General features: G+C 42.7%; 1 protein-coding gene and 1 long non-coding RNA gene across 3 annotated transcripts in view; one reads left to right on the top strand and one right to left on the bottom strand.

Moving 5' to 3' along the window:
• The first annotated feature begins 1,562 nt into the window (after nucleotides 1-1,562).
• Nucleotides 1,563-22,165, top strand: LOC136395572 (uncharacterized). Of its 2 annotated transcripts, XR_010749353.1 has the most exons (6): nucleotides 1,563-2,058; nucleotides 2,137-2,419; nucleotides 15,040-15,110; nucleotides 17,829-18,065; nucleotides 18,976-20,235; nucleotides 22,030-22,165. It is a non-coding gene; the product is annotated as an uncharacterized lncRNA (long non-coding RNA). The 2 variants fall into 2 exon arrangements; XR_010749354.1 differs by lacking the exon at nucleotides 15,040-15,110 and having other exon boundaries at nucleotides 17,832-18,065.
• TTC28 (tetratricopeptide repeat domain 28) overlaps nucleotides 15,106-22,268 on the bottom strand; it is a 654,105-nt gene continuing 646,942 nt past the window's right edge. The window contains exons 21-23 of the mRNA XM_066370598.1: nucleotides 22,026-22,155; nucleotides 18,231-18,338; nucleotides 15,106-17,009 (exon numbers count right to left, since the gene is read on the bottom strand). Of these exons, the coding sequence (XP_066226695.1) occupies nucleotides 15,382-17,009; nucleotides 18,231-18,338; nucleotides 22,026-22,155 (1,866 nt within the window). The 3' untranslated portion in view covers nucleotides 15,106-15,381. The remainder of the gene's footprint in view (nucleotides 17,010-18,230; nucleotides 18,339-22,025; nucleotides 22,156-22,268) is intronic.

The raw sequence follows: 22,268 nt of genomic DNA, 5'->3' as shown, positions 1-22,268 counted from the left end.
AGAGTTTGTCAGTGGGAAGAATGCCACACTGCTCTGTTCCATCCCTACTTAGAGAAGCCCTTGGGAAAAAGCTGTGGCAGAAGCTGTGTGAATGATCACAAACCACAGTCTGACAAAACCCTCTAGTGTATGTAACTCATTTTCTTTCTTTGCCCTCTTCATTACTTGACTCTTATTTTTGTCTTTTGTGGATTTTATTCTGTACTTTTATTGATAATGTCTCAAAATCTTTTTGGAAGTTGAAGAATACATATGTATATATGAATATTTCTGCATGCATTATTGTAACAAGAATATCCAAACTGATATGCATATAAAAACAGGTTTTATGATTTATAGAAAGCATTTTGCAAATCTTATTGCATGTGGATTTTCTTTCAAAAGAATTCTTTGATAACAGGTTATCAAAGAAAAAAGCCATTGTTTACAACTTATTTTTCAAAAAGAACTTGCTAAATACCAGATGCTCTTTTGTTCCCAGGAAATTGTATCAAAAACACATCCTTCTGTAGAAACCACAACTTCCTTCTGTGAATTCTACAAGTTTGAAAGGTCCTATATGCAATTCCGTATGTGTCAGGACCTGGGTAGGAATGGGGTATAGAGGATTGGGACTTGGGATGATCTCAGAAAGCAATCTGTCATCTACTTGATCAGTTGTGAAGTTATTGGCATTTTTAGAACCCTGCACGCATAAGCACTTTACTGATTTTTAAATGAAGATTAAAATTAACCTAAAAAATTTAAAAGCCAAAGTGAGCAGCAACAAGCATTTATTTGATATAAAGAATTGCAATCGGGACACAGGTTTCGTCACAAACCCAAATTACAATTATTGATTGACTTACGACCTATGCAACTTACAACCATTCGACTTTACGACCACAATCGCTAGCCACGACTGCTCCGCGTCTGCCAGCGCAAGCGTTGCCCAGATGGGCGTACGACAGTGCGGACCAGCTTCTGGCAGCACTACCACCTCCGCGTGCACCATTTCAACTGTTATCCCAGACTTGGTACAACAATTTGTATTTTGTGTCTTGGATATTTTTCATCAAACCCCTCCCAAGATGTCCACCAAGAGGAAATTGTCTGCAAATATTAAACCAGTTGTACTGGTAATGCAGTGTTTTACATAAACCTGACAAATGTAAAAATAAGAAACAAAATGGTGTAGAGATGATACAAATGGCATAAAATGAACAAAGAAAATTATGATATATAACAATAATGAAAGAAAATTATGATAATAAATGACTTAAAGATTTTTATAACATCATTTCACATATACTCAACTTACGACCAAATTGTGTTATGGCCGGGCTGTCGGAACCAATCATGGTCGTAAGTTGAGCACTAGCTGTATGTCCCAATTATGTACGGGGTGAAGGCAAGGGAAGTTTATAAGAAAGGGAAGGGAGATAATTATATGAATAGAATGTAGGGATTTCTGTACGTACTATAAGCTGAGTTATTCTTTAGCTGTATGTGATGGTGCTGATTCTAAAGAATGTCCTTAAATTTTTGTCTTCTTAGGCCTGACCAGGTGGTGGCGCAGTGGATAGAGCATTGGACTGGGATGTGGAGGACCCAGGTTCAAGACCCTGAGGGTGCCAGCTTGAGCACAGGCTCATCTGGTTTGAGCAAGGCTCACTGGTTTGAGCCCAAGGTCACTGGCTCAAGCAAGGGGTCACTCAGTCTTCTGTAGCCCCCGGGTCAAGGCATATATGAGAAATCAATCAATAAACAACTAAGGAATCGCAACGAAGAATTGATGTTTCTCATCTCTCTCCCTTCCTGTCTGTCCCTATCTGTCCCTCTCTCTGACTCTCTCTGCCTCTGCCACAAAAAAAAAAAAAAAAAATTTTGTTTTCTTAGTATGTCTGCAAACAGTTGATTGGAATACAGTGTTAGTTTGGCCCAGTCAAAGGTTATTTTGCCCAGTTCAAACATTCAAAGGCTCCACAAGGAGCAAGACCTGCAAGGCAATCTCTGGGATGGCAGCTCCAACTCCATTTTGAACTGGCTTCATTCATATGTTTTCTTATTAAAATCAAAGTCAGAATTGTTTAGCCCACATAGCCAACCTAAAAGAGTTTGTCATTTCTCAAACAGCTATTTTTTCCCAAAGACTAGGAAAGAAACGCCTCTACCCTGTTACCTGTAATGGGAAACTTTAGACTCTCATTCTATATGCCTCATCTGATATGTATGCATGTGTGTAAAAATATAATTTTTGGTTAGTAAATTAATCTTTTTAAATTTATTGATTTGAGAGAGAGAGGAGGAGGAAAGAGAGAGAGGGAGAGAGAGACAGGAACATCAAGCTGTTCCTGCATTTGCTCTAACCAGGGATCAAACCAGCAACCTTTGCACATCGGGACAGTGCTTCACCCAACCAAGTTATCTGGCCAGGGTGGTAAGTTAACTTTTTTTTTATGAAGTTGAACTTTTTTTTTATGTGTAGCTGTCTACAACTATGTGGCAAATATCCTATATACTATTGCTTGTCAATGCAGGTTGATAATAGCCATCCCACTCAGTCTTTCAAGATATATTAAAGCTTTACCAGCTATTCAAATCTGGATGAAGAATCAACTTGGTCAGGTTCCAGATGAAATTGATAGCCTTTGCTACATGTCAGAATTAGCCAAATGTTTGGAAATTATTCATTAATACAGTGAAAGTTTATCTGATATTAGCTGCATAGAGATTGCAAGTGTTTTTTATTTTAACCAATTTGGATGGAATTGTTTCAGCTTATATTAATAACATTTTTCAGTAAAAAAGTTTCAGACATAAAGAAAAGAAAATAACATAATGAAAACCCATGTCTACCATCTGTCCTAGGAAGTAAAATATTATAAATACAGTTGAAACTGCTGGGTGTATTCCTTCCATACCTGCCCTGTAAATGTGCTATTATAATTCCCATGCATATCTATAATAGATGATTTTTACTCACCATTATTGATGGGGTTTATCCATGTTGCGATGTATAGCTCTAGTTCATTCTTTTTCATTGTTATGCTATATCGTCAGTCTCTTCTTGGTGGGTATTTAAGTTAATTTTAACATTTTGCTGTAATAATACCATATGGTATTCCAATAGGTCCCCTTATACACTTGCATATGTTTTTTCTAGAATATTTATGAGTTAAATTGCTGAGTCACAAGGTATAAACATCTTTCATGCCCTGGCCAGTTGGCTCAGCGGTAGAGCGTCGGCCTGGCGTGCGGGGGACCCGGGTTCGATTCCCGGCCAGGGCACATAGGAGAAGCGCCCATTTGCTTCTCCACCCCCCTCCCTTCCTCTCTGTCTCTCTCTTCCCCTCCCGCAGCCAAGGCTCCATTGGAGCAAAGATGGCCCGGGCGCTGGGGATGGCTCCTTGGTCTCTGCCCCAGGCGCTAGAGTGGCTCTGGTCGCAGCAGAGCTACGCCCCGGAGGGGCAGAGCGTAGCCCCTGGTGGGCGTGCCGGGTGGATCCCGGTCGGGTGCATGCGGGAGTCTGTCTGACTGTCTCTCCCCATTTCCAGCTTCAGAAAAATACAAAAAACAAAAACCAAAAAAAACCCTGTTATTAAAAAAAAGTAAAACAAACAAACAAACAAAAAAAAACATCTTTCATAATTGTTCTCAAATTACTTCCCAAAATATTTATACAGTTCACAGGCCAGTTGTGTTGTAAAATGTCTTTCAGTTTGGGTTTGATGTTTCCTCATGATTAGATTCAGGTTGTATATCTTTGGCAGGAATATCACAAAAGTAAATGCTGTGATCTTCTCAGTGTATCCAATAAGGACCTTCATTATAAAGTGGCACATGATTCCAATTTGTCCAATTTTTGGTCACTTTGTTAAAGTGGTGTCTGCCAGGCTTCCCTATGTTAAGTTATACTTTTCCTCTTTGTGATTGGAAAATATGTTGTGGTAAAGTACTCTGAAACAATGTAAATATCCCATTCTCCGTACCCACTTCCAGCCATATTGGAATAACAGGGTCCAGACTTCCCCAAAAGTCTTAAACAATAACGAAAATCTGACAGAATATAGGAAACAGTAGTTCTGAAACCTTGGATGCTAGGCAATGCTAGCTACTAACCTCTCAAGTGAGGCGAGCCCCATGATTGCCCAACTTCTGCCTGGAGAGAGTTTCCCGGCCTAATCAGAGGGCAGGGGAACTCATACAAGCTCAGTGTGGTTTTTGTGAGTTGAGGGTGAGGATTTGGGAGGCCAAGTGGCTAGAATTCACAAGATGGAATATAAGAGAGGAGAGAGTTACATAGAGCTCTGGAGATCTGCAAAGAGTTCTCAAGTCTTTAACACTTTTGTGAGGAAACTAGCTGAGACTGGGGACAAAACCACCATAATGAACAGACAGAACAATGTGTGGAGCTCACAGGGATGAGAATAATTAATGTTTCCACCAGCCAGAATGGAGAGACTTCATAATAATACGTGCAAGGCATTGGGTAGATTCTCAATGTGGTCACCTCAGTGGTGGAGTTGACTTGGCCTTGGACTATGGACTGCTCAAGTCCTAACCTAACAAAGCTTAAAAGCAAGCCCCGAAAGGGTCAAACTGTTTCCAAGTAACCATGTCCCAGACCGGTGTAAGTTAGTGTCCAGCATCTAAGCAGTAATTACCAGGGATGCAAAGTAGGAAAATAACCTTTACTGAGGAGAAAATTCTTTCAAAACTGACGAGAACACAGACAATAGAATTAAAGAAACAAGGACAGTAAAACAGCAATTATAAGGTATACTTAATATTTTCCAGAAGATGAGGCCACGAGCTTGATAAGGAGTAACAAAAAATTTTTTAAAAATGATAATTTCCACAGATGGAAACTGTCTTGTTCCTCATCAAACTTTCAATCTATTCATCTTTTAATATCAGTGTAGACTTACCATTTCCTTTTTTATTCAATGCAGTATAATTTACTATTAGTGTCATTTATTTTGCTATTCAAATTGTACTTGATCTGGCCGGTGGGAGCCCGTATAAATTGTTATCTGTGTACTTTTGACATGTCCCAGTCTTTGTGCACTTTTTAACTTTATGGTACACAAAATATTCTACCCCTGGAATCGGCTATTTTTCAGAGAACCCTGGTTCCTTTTAATGAAAAACAGTATTTAGAAGCCAAAATCTGAGTGTTAGGCATTTCATTCCTCTTGGGGTGTTGCTGCTGCCAGGCCCGCCCAGTCAGAGGAATATATCTATATGTCTATCAATCAGTTGCTGGATGTAAGCCATGAGTTTACATCAATACTGCCAGTTCCAGACCAATACCATTTTGGTTCATTCCACCTTTCCATATTTGTAACTCCATTTCCAACAGTTAGAAACCTTACTCCCATTATCCTTATATTAATTTGTGTATTTGTGTAATCCCACTGTATGTAACATATCTTTGTTGCCATTGCCACTGCTGCCCACCCACTCAGGGCCAGCACACCACATGCACACTAACTACATGGGGCCATCATCACCACTCCGTGTGGTCATCTTCAGCCAGCCTGTGCTGGACATCCTGCTCGGCCTTCCCCAGCCCTCAAGGGCGCACTCCTCCCCTGATGGAACTGTTATCTCCCTGGGCCACCATGCTCCTCCTTCTATTTGAATACCTGTCTTGCTCAGAGCCACCCCAGGCTTTTGTTCTGAATGTTTTGGGAAGGTAAAGAGGAGGGAGAGAGCTTTTTGATATGCAGAGGTTAATTTCCTTTCTGATATATGATTTTTTGTGTCCTATTGAGAAACGTTTTCTTTGAAATCATAAAAGTATTCTTTCATAAAATTTATAAAAGTTATTTTCACATTCAAGGCTTTAATTCACTTGGAATTGATTTTTGTGTATGGTTAGAAGTAGGGACCCAGTTATTTTTTATTTTGAGATGGATGTTTATTATGAAATGAGTTCTAGCAGTATTATTAAATAGTTCATATTTTGACCTATGAACTATCTAAGAAACTGATCTGCAGTTTCACTACAAATTTTTATAAATCACAGGTCTAATTCTGAGCTTTCTCTTTCATTAGTCTGGTGGTCTACTTCTGTGCTAATCTTTATCACACTTCCTATTTGCCATACCTTTTCATCCAGCCAGGGTCCAATCAGGAAAACAAACCTCTTTTAAGTATTTCAAGCAAGAACGGATTTAGTGTGGAGAATTGGGCATTTACAGAAGCAGTGGCAGGACTGGAGGTATAAAGGTGCAGGAAATGACTGCTACCTCTCAGGTTTGCCACCAACTTTCAGGGAGTCAGGAAGGTGCAGAAACTACAGAAAAATCTCTGGAAATTGTCACCAACTGATTATTAGGCTGGTGATTTACAGCAAACACCTGAAGGATGCTGCAAAGTCTCACATCTGCTAAAATCTGTTAGGGATTTGCCCATTCATGACAAAGGAACAAAAAAATATACTTTTGCATCTCTTCTGCCTTCAAATTTTGTGTGAGTGCTTTTCATACAAATCTAACCAGAAACCTGCTAGCAGGGCCCGGGGAAATGTAGCTCCTGGCACCCAGCCCTGTGAGTTAGAGGAGGGTAGGGAAGGGGCATGAGGGTGTGAACAGGCTTTCTGGCACAAGCTCTTATTAGTCTCATTATCTGATATTCATTCATGTTACACATATCAGTTCATTTCTTATTATTGTGTAGTAGTATGTTCATGAACTATACCAAAATTTGATTATCCATTCACTTGCCGATAGCCTTTGGGGTTCTTTCCAGTTGGGGTCTACTATTAATAAAGCAACTATGAATATTCTTGTATGAGTCTCTCGGGGGGAATCTGTTTTCATTTTTCATGGGCAAATATATACTTAGACATAGAATTGAGTGAGTGTATGGTAAGTTTTATGAAAAACTGACAAACATTTTTCCAAGGTGGTTGTGTCATTTTTACACTCTCACTCACAAGGTATGAGAGTTCTAGTTGTTCTGTATACTCACCAACATTTGATATGGTCAGTCTTTTTAATTTAGTCATTCTAAAGGTGGGAAGTGCATTACGGAGCACATTTTCACTTGCTTGTTGATGATTTCTATATCTCCCTTTGTGAGGTTTCTGTTCAAATCATTTGCCTTTATTTTATTGTTTGATGTTTATTATTGAGTTGCAGGCATTTTACATATATATATATATATATTATAATACAGGTCTTTTATCAGGTAAAGGTACCATGAAAAAGTATCATGAATACGTTCTAGGTTCTGCTTTTCATTTTCTTAGTGATGTCTTTTGAAGAGCAGACAGTTTTAATTTTGAGATTCCAGTTTATTAACTTTTCTTATATGGTTAATGTTTTTTGTGTCTTAAGAAATCTTTGCCTGACTGAAGGTCAAAAAGATATTCTCTTATGTATGAGCTTTATAATTTCAGCTTTTATGTCTAGGTTTATGATCCATCTTGTATTAATTTTTGAGTGTGTTTGAGGTAACCATTGAGGATTTTTCACCTTAAATGATATGTAGTTGTTTTCGTACCACATACTGAAAATACTGTCCTTTTCCCAATGAATTTGCTTGGCACCCTTTATTGAAAATCGGTTGACCATATTATGTCTGGGCTCTATTTGTCTCCATATATTTATAGGCTCTCCTGTACCCACTGATATGCTTGTTTATATGCTAAAATCACATTCTTAAGGATAGCTTTAAAGTCATGAGGTCAACCTTTTTTTCCTACCAAGATTTTCATTGTAATCATGTTAATGCTGTAGATAAATTTGGGGAGAATTAACATCTTAACAGTATTGGATATTCCATCCATAAACGCAGTATCTCTTTCCATTTGTGTCTTTAACGTTTCTCAGCGTGCTTTTGTAGTTTTCAATGTAAAAATCTTATCTGACTTTTAATTTATTCTAAGTATTTTTCTTCAACTTTGAGGTATAATAGGCATGTTATGAACTGCACACATTTTAACTATACAGTACAGTGTGTTTTAATTATTTTAGTTTTATTTTATGCTTATTGACATAATGGTAAAGAGAATTGGTTTTAATTTTGTTTTCCAGTATTTGTTGCTAATATATAGAAACGTTTTTACATTTGGTTCTGATGTCTCTTAAAATTCTTTTATTCTTTTTGTTTGTTTGTTTGTATTTTTCTGAAGCTGGAAACGGGGAGAGACAGTCAGACAGACTCCCGCATGCGCCCGACCGGGATCCACCCGGCACGCCCACCAGGGGCGATGCTCTGCCCACCAGGGGGCGATGCTCTGCCCCTCCGGGGCGTTGCTCTGCCGCGACCAGAGCCACTCTAGCGCCTGGGGCAGAGGCCAAGGAGCCATCCCCAGCGCCCGGGCCATCTTTGCTCCAATGGAGCCTTGGCTGCGGGAGGGGAAGAGAGAGACAGAGAGGAAGGAGGGGGTGAGGGTGGAGAAGCAAATGGGCGCTTCTCCTATGTGCCCTGGCCAGAATCGAACCCGGGTCCCCCGCACGCCAGGCCGACGCTCTACCGCTGAGCCAACCGGCCAGGGCTAATTCTTTTATTCTTTTTTTTTTTTCTTTCATTTTTTTTCTGAAGCTGGAAACAGGGAGAGACAGTCAGACAGACTCCCGCATGCGCCCGACCGGGATCCACCCGGCACGCCCACCAGGGGCGATGCTCTGCCCATCCTGGGCGTCGCCATGTTGCGACCAGAGCCACTCTAGCGCCTGAGGCAGAGGCCACAGAGCCATCCCCAGCGCCCGGGCCATCTTTGCTCCAATGGAGCCTTGGCTGCGGGAGGGGAAGAGAGAGACAGAGAGGAAAGCGCGGCGGAGGGGTGGAGAAGCAAATGGGCGCTTCTCCTGTGTGTCCTGGCCGGGAATCGAACCCGGGTCCTCCGCACGCTAGGCCAACGCTCTACCACTGAGCCAACCGACCAGGGCCTAATTCTTTTATTCTTGAAGAGTACCTAGACTCTATTTTTTCCACTCAGTATTGAACTTAAGAGACCAGACCAGTCCACTATACATATAAATAAATTAAAATTTTATTAAAATAAAAATTTAGACCCTAACTCAGTAGCCATATTTTTGTTGCTTGGTAGCCATACATGCCTATTAGACAGCACAGATTTTCATTGCTGCAGAAGTTGTACTGAAAAGCACTGTATGGAGTGGTGGGTGGCCTCACCCTCTGCATTTGCCTTATTGTTTTCTCATGGGGTTGTGTAATTTATTCTAATCTCTGTGTTTACAGTAAATTGAAAGTTATATGCATATATTTAAAAGCTTAAGTGCATATTAAGCTTTTAGTTCAAGACTACCTCATTAAGTGATGCTGTATCCTTTGTACTATATGCAAATAACTTAAGAATTGACCCCTAGATTTTGCAGCATGGATGTAGCTATTGGTCTTGTGTTGGAGGCAAAAAACATGGTAGACCAGTGAGAAGCTTTGGTCTGAAAGAAGAACAAAGAAATGAAGTGTTGGCTGGATGAGGACCTGGGGCTTATTTGAAAGATTGCCACATGTTTGTGCTGATAAGGATGATTCATCTGAGAGGAAAACTCTGACAATGCAGGGAAGAAAGGGGATAGTTACTGACACTGTCCTTTAGGGGGCAAGTGGAGGTGTTGGTGTGAAGAGCCCAGACAGTTCCACCCCTAGTACTAGAAGGGCAGGCCAAGCTGAGGCTTGGCCTGAGAAGGAACTTCTCTTCTGACTGATTCTTTTATATCTGAGTGTTTTAAGGCCATAAAAGGGCACTGTAATGACCTTTCATGGTATGGCCTCAGACTTCCATATTTTGTGTGTTCTTCCATTTTTTGATATATCATTCATATATACATTAAAGATATACACAAATATCTTTATTTCTTTACTGTCATTTGTCTTCAGCTTACCTGACTCTACATCCCCCCTCCCTACTCCAAATCTAACTTCTGTTCTACCATAGGCTCAGACACCCACAATTAAAGCCATTAAATGTAAAGGAAAAAAAAACATTTAAGTTACCCCAAGTGGCAAGTAGTTGAACATGGAACTGTAGAGTGGTCTGAAACTTTCTTTCTCAAGGGGGCTTTGCATCTCTTTTTTTCTTCTTTCTCTACTGCTGGTGTCCTCTGTTCATAGTTTTTGCACCTCTGCAGTGCTGACCTGCACATGCCCATGCTGGGCTCACTGACCTGTTTCCATCAAAAGTTTTTGGCTTTCACTTAACCTGCTAAGGCTTGATCTAGTCAAAATTCCTGGGTTGAATTTATGAGAAAAGGAATGTGATTGCAGGGACTCTACCTAAACATTTGTCCTCCCACAGGGTTGGTTGCCCTGCTCTGGCCTAGTCACCTGCAGCCAGGAGAGTAGGTCCTTCCCATTAAAACACAACTGACTCTGTAAGCGATCTTGTCCCTCAGGGGGGCCAAGGCAATTCTTGGAACAGGCCATGGGGGCCAGGGCATGGTAATTGGCATTCTCTTCAGGCTGTGTGACTGTGTGTGGTACAGGAGAGAATGGCATCTTATGAAGGGAAGTGCACCAGCTTTATTTTATGGACTTTTCAAAACTTACTATAACTGTCTGCTTATTTATTTATTGGCTATATTCTATTTACTAAAACAAACACTTTTGAAATAAGAACCGTCTCTTTTGCATTTTTGCTTCAAAAAGAAAATGGCTATACTTTAGAAAGCTCTGTATAAAAAGTAAAAGAAGACTGGCAAAATGCTGCCAGGTTGGTTAGAAATCAAAATTCACTTACTTGTCCCAGTTAACTAACAAGGTAAACTCTGAGTTCTATTCCCAGGATCTAGTTATTTTAGAAATGCAAAAACTTTTTATTTAATATAAATATATTGAGAACATTTATATCTTAAAGAATAGTATTGTTCCCTGTAGCCTAAATGCACAATTGCTACAAATTTAATAAATATCTTGAGATTGGATGTAAATCCATTTGAGAGGCAAAATGTTTCCTTAATGCCAACATGCCCTTTAATGTATGTGGACCCAGATGTTTTGGCCTCATTTGCTGGAATGGATGCAGCATTAGCCTGTCAGTCCCCCTCTGTTTGTGCCACTATTTAGTATTATTAGAGACTGTAAACAAGCATACTCATTGGGAAAGTTGAAGAAAGGTTTAAATTGAGAAAAGTAAAAAAAAGAGAAAAGTACCAGGATTCAAGATGGCTGCAGATTAGGTGGAAGCTACACATACTTCCTACTGGCGCCAAACCGGATTGACAGCTGAATTATAGAGCAGTCAGCATGAATGACCAACTTGAAAGACAGCTAAACAGGAGTATTATATCCAAGGATTTATAAAAGAAGCTACATAGAGACTGTTAAGAAGGGTGGAGATGTAGAGATAGCTGGTTCCTGTACCCGCTGAGAGACTGGAGAGAGATCTCAGCTGCAGAAGTTGCCTTCTGAGAAGTCTGCATGCAGGTTGGCTCTGCTGTGCTCTCTCTCGGGCTCTCCTCCTGGCAAACATGAGGGTCCAGACAGAGACACATGCTCATTAGTGACACATGACCACTCTGTACTGCAAAGAAACCTAGGAAGTGTGGAATGTGTACAGAAAGCAATTCAGATACATCACTTAAAACCGAGGGAACTCATGCTTTAATAGACACTGAAATCACAAAGGAAGGCCAAGTGCCTTAGCAATCTCAATAAAAATATGAAGTTCTTTTTACATGATAAATTTCATAATATAAAAAGTTTAATGCCATCTGGAAACTGAAATTTACAAAAATGTCCACATAGGCCAAAGATGGCTAACACTGCATACAAGGGGTGTGAGTGCCAAGTGGGAAAGGGGTCTAAGGAAGGGAGAGGTGACCGTATGTGTCCTTACATGGAACATCTTTGAAGGGTCTGGCACAGACAAGGGCCCAGTTCACAAACCACATGTACAATCATTTTAGATAAAACAACAAAATATGTGATGAAATATTATACAGTTTTCACTTTTTGCCTACTTACTAAAAGTAAACCAGATTATTGCATGGTATGGTATTTTTTCCAACCTGAACTGAAACTAACAAAGTGACAGTTCTCCTTGTGGTGAGAGGTGATGGGACAGGCAGGCACTGTACTGGGAGACTTGCTACAATGATCACCTGCAGTCGCTGGGACACAAGATCAGGATAGGGACAGTGTGTGCAGCACCTGGTGTCCTGCTGAGACCCAGCTAGCATCAATGTGGACCATGGTTTTTTCAAATGGGATGGAGGCGTGAATTTTTTCATTTTACTACACACTAATGTGGATCAAAATGTAAATTTAGTAGCTAATTGTGTCTTGGTATTTGACTTAGTTAAAATTGGCAAAGTAGTTGAGTAGTTCACTGATGAGCATTAAGGTAGAGCTACTACTACCATGCTTTGTGGTCATACCAAGGTTTCTAGGAAAGGGAGATTTTATTGCTTGTGTTCGGTGTAGTTGCATCTGATGGGATACAGTAGGGGAGGGCATTCCAATTTCCTGAGCTGAAAATAATTGTATCCAATGGTATCTGCATATGGAGAAGAAAAAAAATTTTTTTTTAATTTTACCCACATTCATTGACTCCTTCCCAAGTGGAGCAAAGAGCCAGAGACTATGGGGGAGTCATACGCTTCTATCCATGTGGCTTGGGGTTCTCATGCATGCCAGTCAGTTTTGTCCAAAATCTGACACTTCCTTTCTCTAGTTGTAGAAACAACAGATCATTCTAATTGTTTTCTGTTCTCTGTACCAGGAGTCAGCAAACTTTCTTAAAAGGCCAGGTATTTAGATATTTTAAGCTTTATGGGCCAAGAGGCAAAGTCAAGACTATTTATACAGAGGTATTTAAATAACTATTTAAAAATGTAAAATCTATTCCTAGCTCATGGCTATAAAAAGCCAGGCCTCTGAGCAGATTTAGCCTGTGGGTTGTAGTTTGCCAACTCCTGATCTGTACAAAGAAATCTGTGAATTATATCATCCCACATAATTTTTAAGTGCATACTTTTTTCAGTGTAGCCTAAAAAATCCACTCGGATTTTATATCCATTTCACTCCTGAAAATACCAAGACTGACAGTTAACATAAAGAAGCGATGACTTCTACAGTGATTTTTAGTTTGGTCCTATTATTTCATCATCTTAGCTTTTTTTCATTGAAGCTTATATCTAGAACAACAAAAACACACATACCATTTGGCTTTTCAACATGAAACTTAAAACAACAATGTACATAGGACTAAAACCAGATTAGGGTCCACGAGTCCTTGTAGCTGGCTTGCTGACCATGCGAAGTGGCCCTAGTGGTAGAGGGGGTGCGCTAGAGGTGGTCAGACAGGGCAGCACCCTCATCCTCATGGATGGAGCGCAGACCGCAGGCCTTTCCTCCAGGGCTCCTTGGCACTTGGGAAAGAGGCTGAGATTTGCTGAGAAAGGAACAGCCCAACTATCTACATATGAGTTAAAATTTACTTTGAGGTTTAGTTTTCATTATTGAGGACCTGATTTTGCTATCTAATGCACAGTGCTATAAAGGTGGCTTTCATTTGCTACACTAGTACTTTTATTACCATTTCCCCCTACTGACAAAAACAACCTCATAATTGCTTGCTTCTTTATAAAGTATTTCTCTACCAGTGTTGGATCAGGGTTAGATGGGGCATCCTTATTGTTTGCTTTTGTCAACATAACTTGGATTAAATGCAAAAACCTCTATGACATAGCAGAGAATAATAACACGAATTGAACAACTGTTATCTGTTCCTCTTTTCTGAGTACACTAAGGAACAGGGCAGGTGGTCAGTGCCTGTTTATAAAGTGAGATCCTACCCAAGGTTAAAAACTCCCCCTGGGGGTCTTGATGTTAGTGTCCCTCCTGCCAGGCCCCTCGAGTCCACTCATGTGTTGCTGGTGTTCCAGGCCAAGCCCACCTTTGTGTAATATACATATACCCTCACAGTGAGGGCAGGTTTTTAATTTTAGAATTATCTAAGAGAGCCTTCTTTAAATTCTCCAACTAAATTTAGCACTAATATGATTTTCACCATTTTTTTATTCAAATATGTTAATGGTTGCCCCTTCTTATTCTTTTGTCTCCTCCCAGCTGGCAACACTTTCTGTGCTGTCACGGCTGTAGGGAAAGTCCACTTTGTTTTCTGTGACAACACTGAGGGATATCTAGTTCCCTGTTCACTATTTGGATGTAAATCCCAACAAAGGCCCTGCTTCTCAGGCTATGACATTAAAGCCTCTGTGGGAGGGGAGGGGGCTTGTCCTTCAGACGCAGGAGCAAGGGGCGCTGGTCATAGCTAAGATGAGGGTCTCTGTGTAGCTCACAGACATGGGGAGCTGGGATTGTGGGAACCTGGCAACAGATTTAGGCAGAAGTGGTTTTAGAGGCCTGGAGATGGGAAAAGAGAATAAAAAGTATGCGGCTAATAAAGGGAATAGGAGCTGGAAGGCTAGATTCTGATTAAATCTAGTTAGCCAGAGGAATTTTTTTTTTTTTTTTGCTTTAGTCTTTCCAACCCAAAGCTTGATAATTAATTATTGATGACTATTTAAAATTTGACATTTTAAAAAACTTTTTGAGCATTTAAAAATAATAGCTATAAATGCAAAGTACTATCGATAATAAAATCCAAGTTTTTTATCCACGTACAAAAAAGGTCAGTAATATTTTAAAAGCACAAAGTTGCATTTAAAATCACAATTGCATAGTCTAAAATGCCTGGATAAGAGTTAGATAAATTTTTTAAGATCAAGTTTGGTTGACAGTGGGCCCCAGGGACAGTTGTAGAGCTCAGTGAGGCAGAGTTCAGGATGGAAGCGCTGTTTTGATGTGAATTATTGCATTGTTCCTGTGATGTTACAATACCATGAGACCAAAATTGCTACAATTTAACTATAAATCATTGGCATTTTTAAAACCATTATTCTGGTTTTGGCTAATATAACATTTTCATGTAGAATTCAAGTTAGATTTTATATATCCCACCCCCAACCAGCACCTGAAAGCCCTAAAAAAGCTTTGTTTGTATGTCTGTGTATAAAAGGTACTGCACATCTACCTCTTAGCAAAATATGTGCTCCCTCTCCTCTTCCCACCCAGAACCATGGCCATTGTTATACAAAAGTCCTGTTGAAGAATCTCATCAAGGATAAGAAGCAGAGAGTTCAAAGGTAAACATCTGGTGAAGTGTGTAGAAAATTCCATGAGCCTCCTGTATCAACCTCACAGAAGTCTTGGCTTTTGGTGAATCTGGCCCAGAGAAGCCACTAGCTATGTGTGAGGTGGCACCTAGGCATGGTGGTGCCACTTGCCTGGAGAGTGCACCCTTTGGGAGGTGGCTGGTGGCTTCATTGGGTGACTGCACTCAGACAAGGGAGTAGGCCGAGTGCGGAACCCCTCTGCGGGCTGCTGCACTCTGAGTCATTGGGTCCAAAAGATGCTTTAACATTTAGAGGAAGGAAAAAATCTTCCTGGGGACAGAAACTTGTAGCCGTTTCCAGAAGGAAGTCTCAAAGGGCGAGTAGGAGCTGCAGTAGGAGGGCCAGCAGGTGGTGACAGCGTGCTCAATGTGGTGGTCTCGCTGCGCCAGTGTCCGTTTGGAGGGGCTTTTTGTGGCGCTTCTCCGTGTTGTTGCAGAGACAGCTCCTTAAGTTCAAGTTTGTCTACTCCTTCCTCCTTGTTGTGCCGAGGTGACAAATTTAATAGACTGAGGACATCTCTTTTGGAAGTCATCGTTCCAGGGGTCCCCCGGAATATTTTCATTGGTCCTGTGGAATGCTGGGGTGTGCTCTGCCAGAACATCTTCAGGTTGTGGACAGCCTGCACCTTTTCATCAATGGCTGCCATTTTCAGTTTGTCTATATCAGGAGCATCAGCTGGACTTGAGCGGGCAGAGCCAGCTGAGGAATAGGAGAGAGCGGGGGATGGTGCACTGCCAGCAGGAGATTGATGGCCTGAGCCTGGGGACATGTTCCTGGGTGATTTGGAAATGTGAGCACTGTAAGGAGAGCTTGGATACTTCAGTTTAAAGAGAGGCTGGTCAGTCAGTGAAGTCTGGGAGTCAGAGCCAGGCGATGGCCGGCCACTCTGCTGGCTCAGGCTGTCTTTGTTGGACGCCTCCGAGGCTGTGGGGCTGCTATACCCTGAGCTCACCTTGGGCAGAGATGAGCTTCTGGCTGGGGGCTTTGGTTTCACAGGAATTGGTGACGGCTGACTCTTCTGATGGGAGAGGGTGGGTCTGCTGAACGCACTTGTTTCTGATGCTCTGAAGACAGCAGCATTATTTGGCAGGGAAATGCCATCTTCTGGGTTATTACTCTTGCTGGTCTGACTGCTGCCCCTCTGAAGACGCTCCACTGCAATGAGATGACTTTGTGTCTCCTCTAGAATTTTCTGGGCCAACTCTTGTGGATCGAGCTTTGGGTTGCTCTCTTCCTGGGATTTCACGGTACTATCTGTTTCTGTGCTAGACTGGTCTGATTCTCCCGTATCCGAACTTGCTAGTTTCCCAACCTTTTGGAAGGGTGAGTTTGGGCTGGGAATCAGAGTCACTTTAACTGGAGAATTTGGAGTGCTTACGCTCCCCTTGGAGCTTATCGAAACTTTCACACCTCCAGCTGCCCCTCCTCGGGACTGTTTGTGATCCGGTGAGAAGCGTGTCTTTCTGTTTTCTTGGTAGGCTGCCAAAGGCTCAGTGCTGATGATAGAAAATCCTTCATATTCTTCTTCTTCTTTGCTGTCTGCAGCACGGGTCTGGGGGGACAGCTGGCTCCGAGGCAGGGTGGATCGCTGTGGGTAAGCATTCTTGGACCTGTCGTAGTCCTGCCGTCCTCGGGGTCCCCCACCTTCTGATCCACCCTCAGGTTTAGAGACAAAGCTCATTGAGGAAGCAATGGAACTCAGACTGTACACAGAGATGGCGTCCGAGGCAATGCTGTCTACACCGGTGGGAGAGAAGGGAGGGTGCTGGTAGCCCATGGGGAGGGCATTGGAGACAGACTGGGCTGAGGCCAGGGACTCCAGGGAAGACGAGCTGTCAAGGCTGAGGCGCTTGGGCAGCTCAGTAGAATCTAAGACAAAATGGATGCACCCAGAGGGTAGTTAGAATTCTATATTGTTTTGATTTTTCTTCCAAAATCACAAGCATCTTTATATGCATAGAAGCTAGCGAAGAATTATACAAGTGGTACTTTTGTACAACTTGAATTCATCTTATAATCCTGAAAAACACAATTCTATTGGAGAAAGGAAATCTTACGTAGGGACAGAAACACCCTAGGAGACCCCCGCAGACCCTTATCTCCACTCTGCTCCCTCTCTTCTGGAACCCTGAGTCTGCCTCCTGCTCTGACCAGGGCCTAAGCCCACCATCCCTCTAGCTGCAGCCCAACGCTGCTCATTCCAGCAGCCTCCTCGGGAGTTATGCACATTCACCACTGCTTCTCCTTCCATTCTCTTAACCAACTCCACTCATGCTTTTGTCCTCCCCATTTCTTGTAAAGGTCACCAGTGATGGCCATGCTACCACATCAGTGGTCATTGCTCAGTTTTGCACAGTCGGTTGCACCCTGCCTTCACTGGTGGCCTCTTCTCGGGCCCCTCATCTTTGTGACCTCTGAACCCAGAGTACCCACAGGACTCAGTGCTCTTCCCCTCGGACCTGTATGCACATGTGTATCTGCATCATGGCCTCACCCTGAATTCCAAACTCGTGTATCCTGCTGCCTATGTAGGTGTCTAATGGATACTTCAAAATTGAGTATGTCCAAGATGAAACTCAAAGCCATTCCTCCTTCCACTTTCAAGGTCTCAGCAAAAGGCAGTTCCTCTGGCACTTCCAAAGAAACAAGGTGTCATTTGATCCTCCCTTTCTAATATACATCCTTCAGCAGGTCCTGTTCTGCTTTCACACCGTGGCTACCATCTGAACCAACGTTTCGTCTTCAAGCTGCAGCTGCTTGGCGCTCAGAGAAGGTCAGACAGGTGCTCCCTCCAGTCTTGAAAACTGCCTCCCGAGCCCAAACGACCTGGGTACCAACCCGTCTGTCTGCTCTGCAGCCACCCTTACTGCCTAGTCCCATGCAGTCTGCTTGTTTCCTTCATAGCATCTCATCTCATACACGCAGGTGTGTGAACTGTAAGTTCCATGACAGCAGGGAGTTTTATTTACTGCTCTTGAACACTCCCTAACACATACACAAAAAAACAGTCCTTCACGTTTCTTTCCCCTTCCCAAAATATTGCTAGGTGTGCTGGTGTCTGCCTGCAGGGGCACTGGGCAGAGCTCTTACCAAAAAGGGCAAGCAGGGACTGGAGTGCAAAGTGCATGGTTCTTCGATTGGCTTGTTTCCCGGTTTTCAGGATTACTTCCTCCTGACCAACTTCACAGAGATCAAAACCTAGAGGAACAAAGAACATAAACATCTGCTTCCTTGGGGAAGATTTCATATCCTGAAAAGGATGAGAGCTGGAGGACTCCTCAAAGTGTCATGGGAACCCCTGCAGGCCCCGCAGCAAACGCCCTGACTGGGGCTCCTTTCTGTCCCTTCAGAGCACTGGCTGCTTCCTGCCTGAACTGCAGTCTTGAAAGCTGAGGGTCCCAATTATAAGGTGACCAAATCGTCCTCCTTGAGGGAGGACAGTCCTTCTTTTGTAAGTTCCATCCTCCCTCAAAAAGTGTCCTCCTAACATGTCCTTCTTTTTGATATTGGAAGACTAATCTGTAAATGTCCGTATTCGATTGATGCAGAGTCGATCCATTGGGTGTGACGTATTTGTATCTAAATGAATACTTTTTTCTTACAATTATTAAAAATTAATAGGCATGTAAGCATAATTACAATATAAAATATTACAAATGTTTTAATTATGCATTTATCATATTATAGTATATTATTGTTGCAATGAATAAAATGTTTTTTATTTACGATACTGTTTTCTTCAATTTATTTTTGTCCTCCTCTTCACTGTAAAAAAGTTGGTCACCTTACCAATTAGTAAGGCTCATTAACATTTGTTTTCTCCATTCTTTTGCAGAACAGTTTGCTTAAAGGAGTCTATCCAGGACAAAAATTGGCCATGTCCCTCAACATTGCATCCAATATTAAAAGTTGGTGCATGGGAAGGTGGAAGCTTCTCAAGGGCAAGGACATTATCTTCCTACCTGGTCAGCGTCCGCCACTGAGGGCTTGGAATAAATTCTCTGCGATGGTGGAGAATCTGCCATCTTGGCTGGATCACCCTGCAGGGACTCCACCCTGTCAAAGCCCAGAGGGGCTGCTCCCCAAGTCTAAGAGTTCTACTAAGACTTGGAGCAGGCAAAGCAAAGGGCGTGAGCCTCCTGAGCATGAGGCTGGCTAATGAGCGGTTGCCATGGCACGTAGACTTAAGAGGCGGTGCAGAGGCACCCAGGACATCCCCCAAGAAAGAAGCCAGACATGCTGTGACCAAGAGCTGCATCACCAGAAAGGCAATGCCAAGCAAGAATTGGGGCCTGAGAGCCTTTAGCACTGAAACCTTCACTCAGCTCCTCAACAGACCTTGGAGCTCTGCTTGAAGCTATGGGAACACTTGGTGCTGAAGGCCTGAGCCAGGCATGTGTGATACCTGGCTGTCCCTCCTCTGATCACACAACGTTCCAGTGACAGGACTCTTGTCGTTTACAGGGATTTCATGAGGGAGAGTATTTACTGAGGGAGAAATCTGTCTGCGTCTCTAATTTCATTCTTACTTAAGGATCCTGATACTGATGTGAGACTGCCGTTCCTTTGGGAAGGAGGTTTACTCAAGCAGCCTCTCCACGTTCTGGTTGCTATGGGACACTATTTCCTCTCTGGATCACAAACAAACCACCCCTGAAAGCAACAGGGAGATCTCGGTGAACTCGGCATTTAAAAACAAATAAATATAAATGTGATGTTTCAGTTAGAAACCTCTACTTTTACCAGAATTATGTGAATTGGTTGCTCCACTAGAACAGAGTCCCCTAAAATGACTGCCAACCCTGTGACAGGTTGTGACAGCACATGCTTGATGTGGAGGGCTAGATGGGGCATCTCTGAGCCTTGGTGCCCTCGGAGTGAGGGAGCCACTTCTCCAGATGCCCGGCCTGTGGAGACTCTTATCTCCCTCTCCACCCCCAGTCTCCATTCAGAGGATTTGAAAATTAGAAATATGTGTATACCAAGTCACCCCTGGAGTAGTGGCAGGATTTGGGGAGTACGGAGAAGTAGAGGAACGTCAATGAAAATCACCCACAACCCCAGGACCAGAGAGCCACGAGTATACCTGGCAAAGGTAAGGAGGCTGGCTCCACACGCACACACCCTAGGGAGACTTAGGTCCTGTGTGAGGAAGAGCCTTAACTCTCTAGAGGAAGGTCTTGCTCCATCTTCTTACCTCCCCTGTATCACTGCCCCCAGACTAGCCCTACCACCCGTCACAGAAGTGGGGAGAGAGCCATCCTGGGTCTCAACCTGGCCTCTCTCACTCGTGCCGCATTTGCTACTGACTACATTTATTTAGGCATATATTTACTGTGCTTACACCAAGATGATTGCTTAAAATCCTCAGAAAAACAAATAGTACAAATCACAAAGGACATCAAAGTGTCTGTTCACAGGGTGTGGCAGCGGGAGCGCTGAGCTTCTCTTTTTACTTTCAAAAACAAATGGAGCCAGCCCTAAGTTGAGGTGGGCTGGGAACAGTCAGCTACAATGTGGGCTAGAAAAGACAGCTCAGTACTGAGTGTCAGGGCATTACAGGCAGAAGAAGAAACATTTTTTTAAGGTTTCCTTCCTCTGAACTTTTGCTGCCCTGCCATGTCGGATGGCTGGTCCCTGTAACAGTGAATTCAGGCTGTGTGATCCCACAAACACTCCCCACATTCTCAGGTTCAAAACCAAAGGCCTTGTCATGGCCTCTTGGCAACTGGATTTGCCCCCCCGCGCCAGGCCAATCGCTAGGACCCTGATAATTTTTTCTGTCACAGTGCACCATACCTTAGAAGGTGCCTCCCTTAGATTAGGTACTTAACTGTCTGTCTTCCCCACTAGAATGAAAACTAAGAGAGCAGAGCCTTTTGTCCTTTGCTCATTGCTGCATCCCCAGTGCCCAGAAGAACACTGCCTGGCACATAACAAGTGCTTTTAAAAAGCTATGGTGTAGGCCTGACCAGGCAGTGGCACAGTGGATGGAGCATCAGACTGGGATGTAGAGGACCCAGGTTCGAGACCCCAAGGTCACCAGCTTGAGCGCGGGCTCATTTGGTATGAGCAAGGTTCACCAGCTTAAGCCCAAGGTTGCTGGCTCGAGCAGGGGGTCACTCGGTCTGCTGTAGCCCCCTGGTCAAGGCACATATGAGAGGGCAATCAATGAACAACTAAGGAGCTGCAACGAGGAATTGATGTTTCTCATCTCTCTCCCTTCCCGTCTATCTGTCCCTCTCTCTGACTCTCTCTGCCACAAAAAAAAAAAAAAAAAAGGCAAACAAAAAAACTTTTAAAGAAACTGTCTTGTTAGGGCAAACATTCTTAAAAAAAAAAAAAAAAAGCTATGGTGTAAATGGCTCCCAATCAAGTCACACGGACACTTAGGTGGAGCAGTAGGAGTGTGGCTATGGGCTCTCGTGCAGTGACCTCAGGAGCGGCCTCAGCTGAGTACAGTGTTGAAAAAGGAAACACAAGTGTCCTGGGCTGAACAGGGATCCTGGTACATGCAGTTCTGGGTCCCCACACTCAAATCTAAGGTGGTTTCAATAGTATATTTTCCTGCCAGTTTCCAGGAGACAGTGATATAAAACATTAAAACCGTTATTTTATGATTCTTCAGCTTTTAATCACAGTCTGACTCCCAACAACACTGAATCTAGCAGATTCATATTAAAATGACTATAAATGAGAGCCATGAAATCATAATAGAGGGGGCCATTTGGGAATTATACTAAAGCAATGGAACCTTGAACTGTTTTTGAGTAATAAAATATCTAAGAAGATTAAAAAACCCCTAAGATTTTACCAAAAGAAATTAGAAGAAAAATACTTTAAAAAATAAAATGGAACTAAAGAAACCAATTAAGTCTGTCCTACCTAGAGCCGCCAGGAATTCATGACAGCCTGGGAGCCGCCACAGCTGGACACTGATGGAGACTTGAATGGGAGCCGATGAAAAGTCCTGCTCCTTCTCACAGGCCTGCAGCTGGACCAGCACCTGGTGGAGCTGAGTAAGGGGCACAGCATGAGCTCTCTCTTCTTCCCAACATCTCTCCCCTCCGGCCCGCCTAGGATTTGTCCCTAAGTTACTCTTGTGTCACCTGTTATGGTCATTACTAA

The sequence above is a fragment of the Saccopteryx leptura genome, chromosome 2, assembly GCF_036850995.1.
Source record: "Saccopteryx leptura isolate mSacLep1 chromosome 2, mSacLep1_pri_phased_curated, whole genome shotgun sequence".
NCBI classification, from domain to species: domain Eukaryota; kingdom Metazoa; phylum Chordata; class Mammalia; order Chiroptera; family Emballonuridae; genus Saccopteryx; species Saccopteryx leptura.
This window is presented reverse-complemented; position numbering and strand designations above follow the sequence as displayed.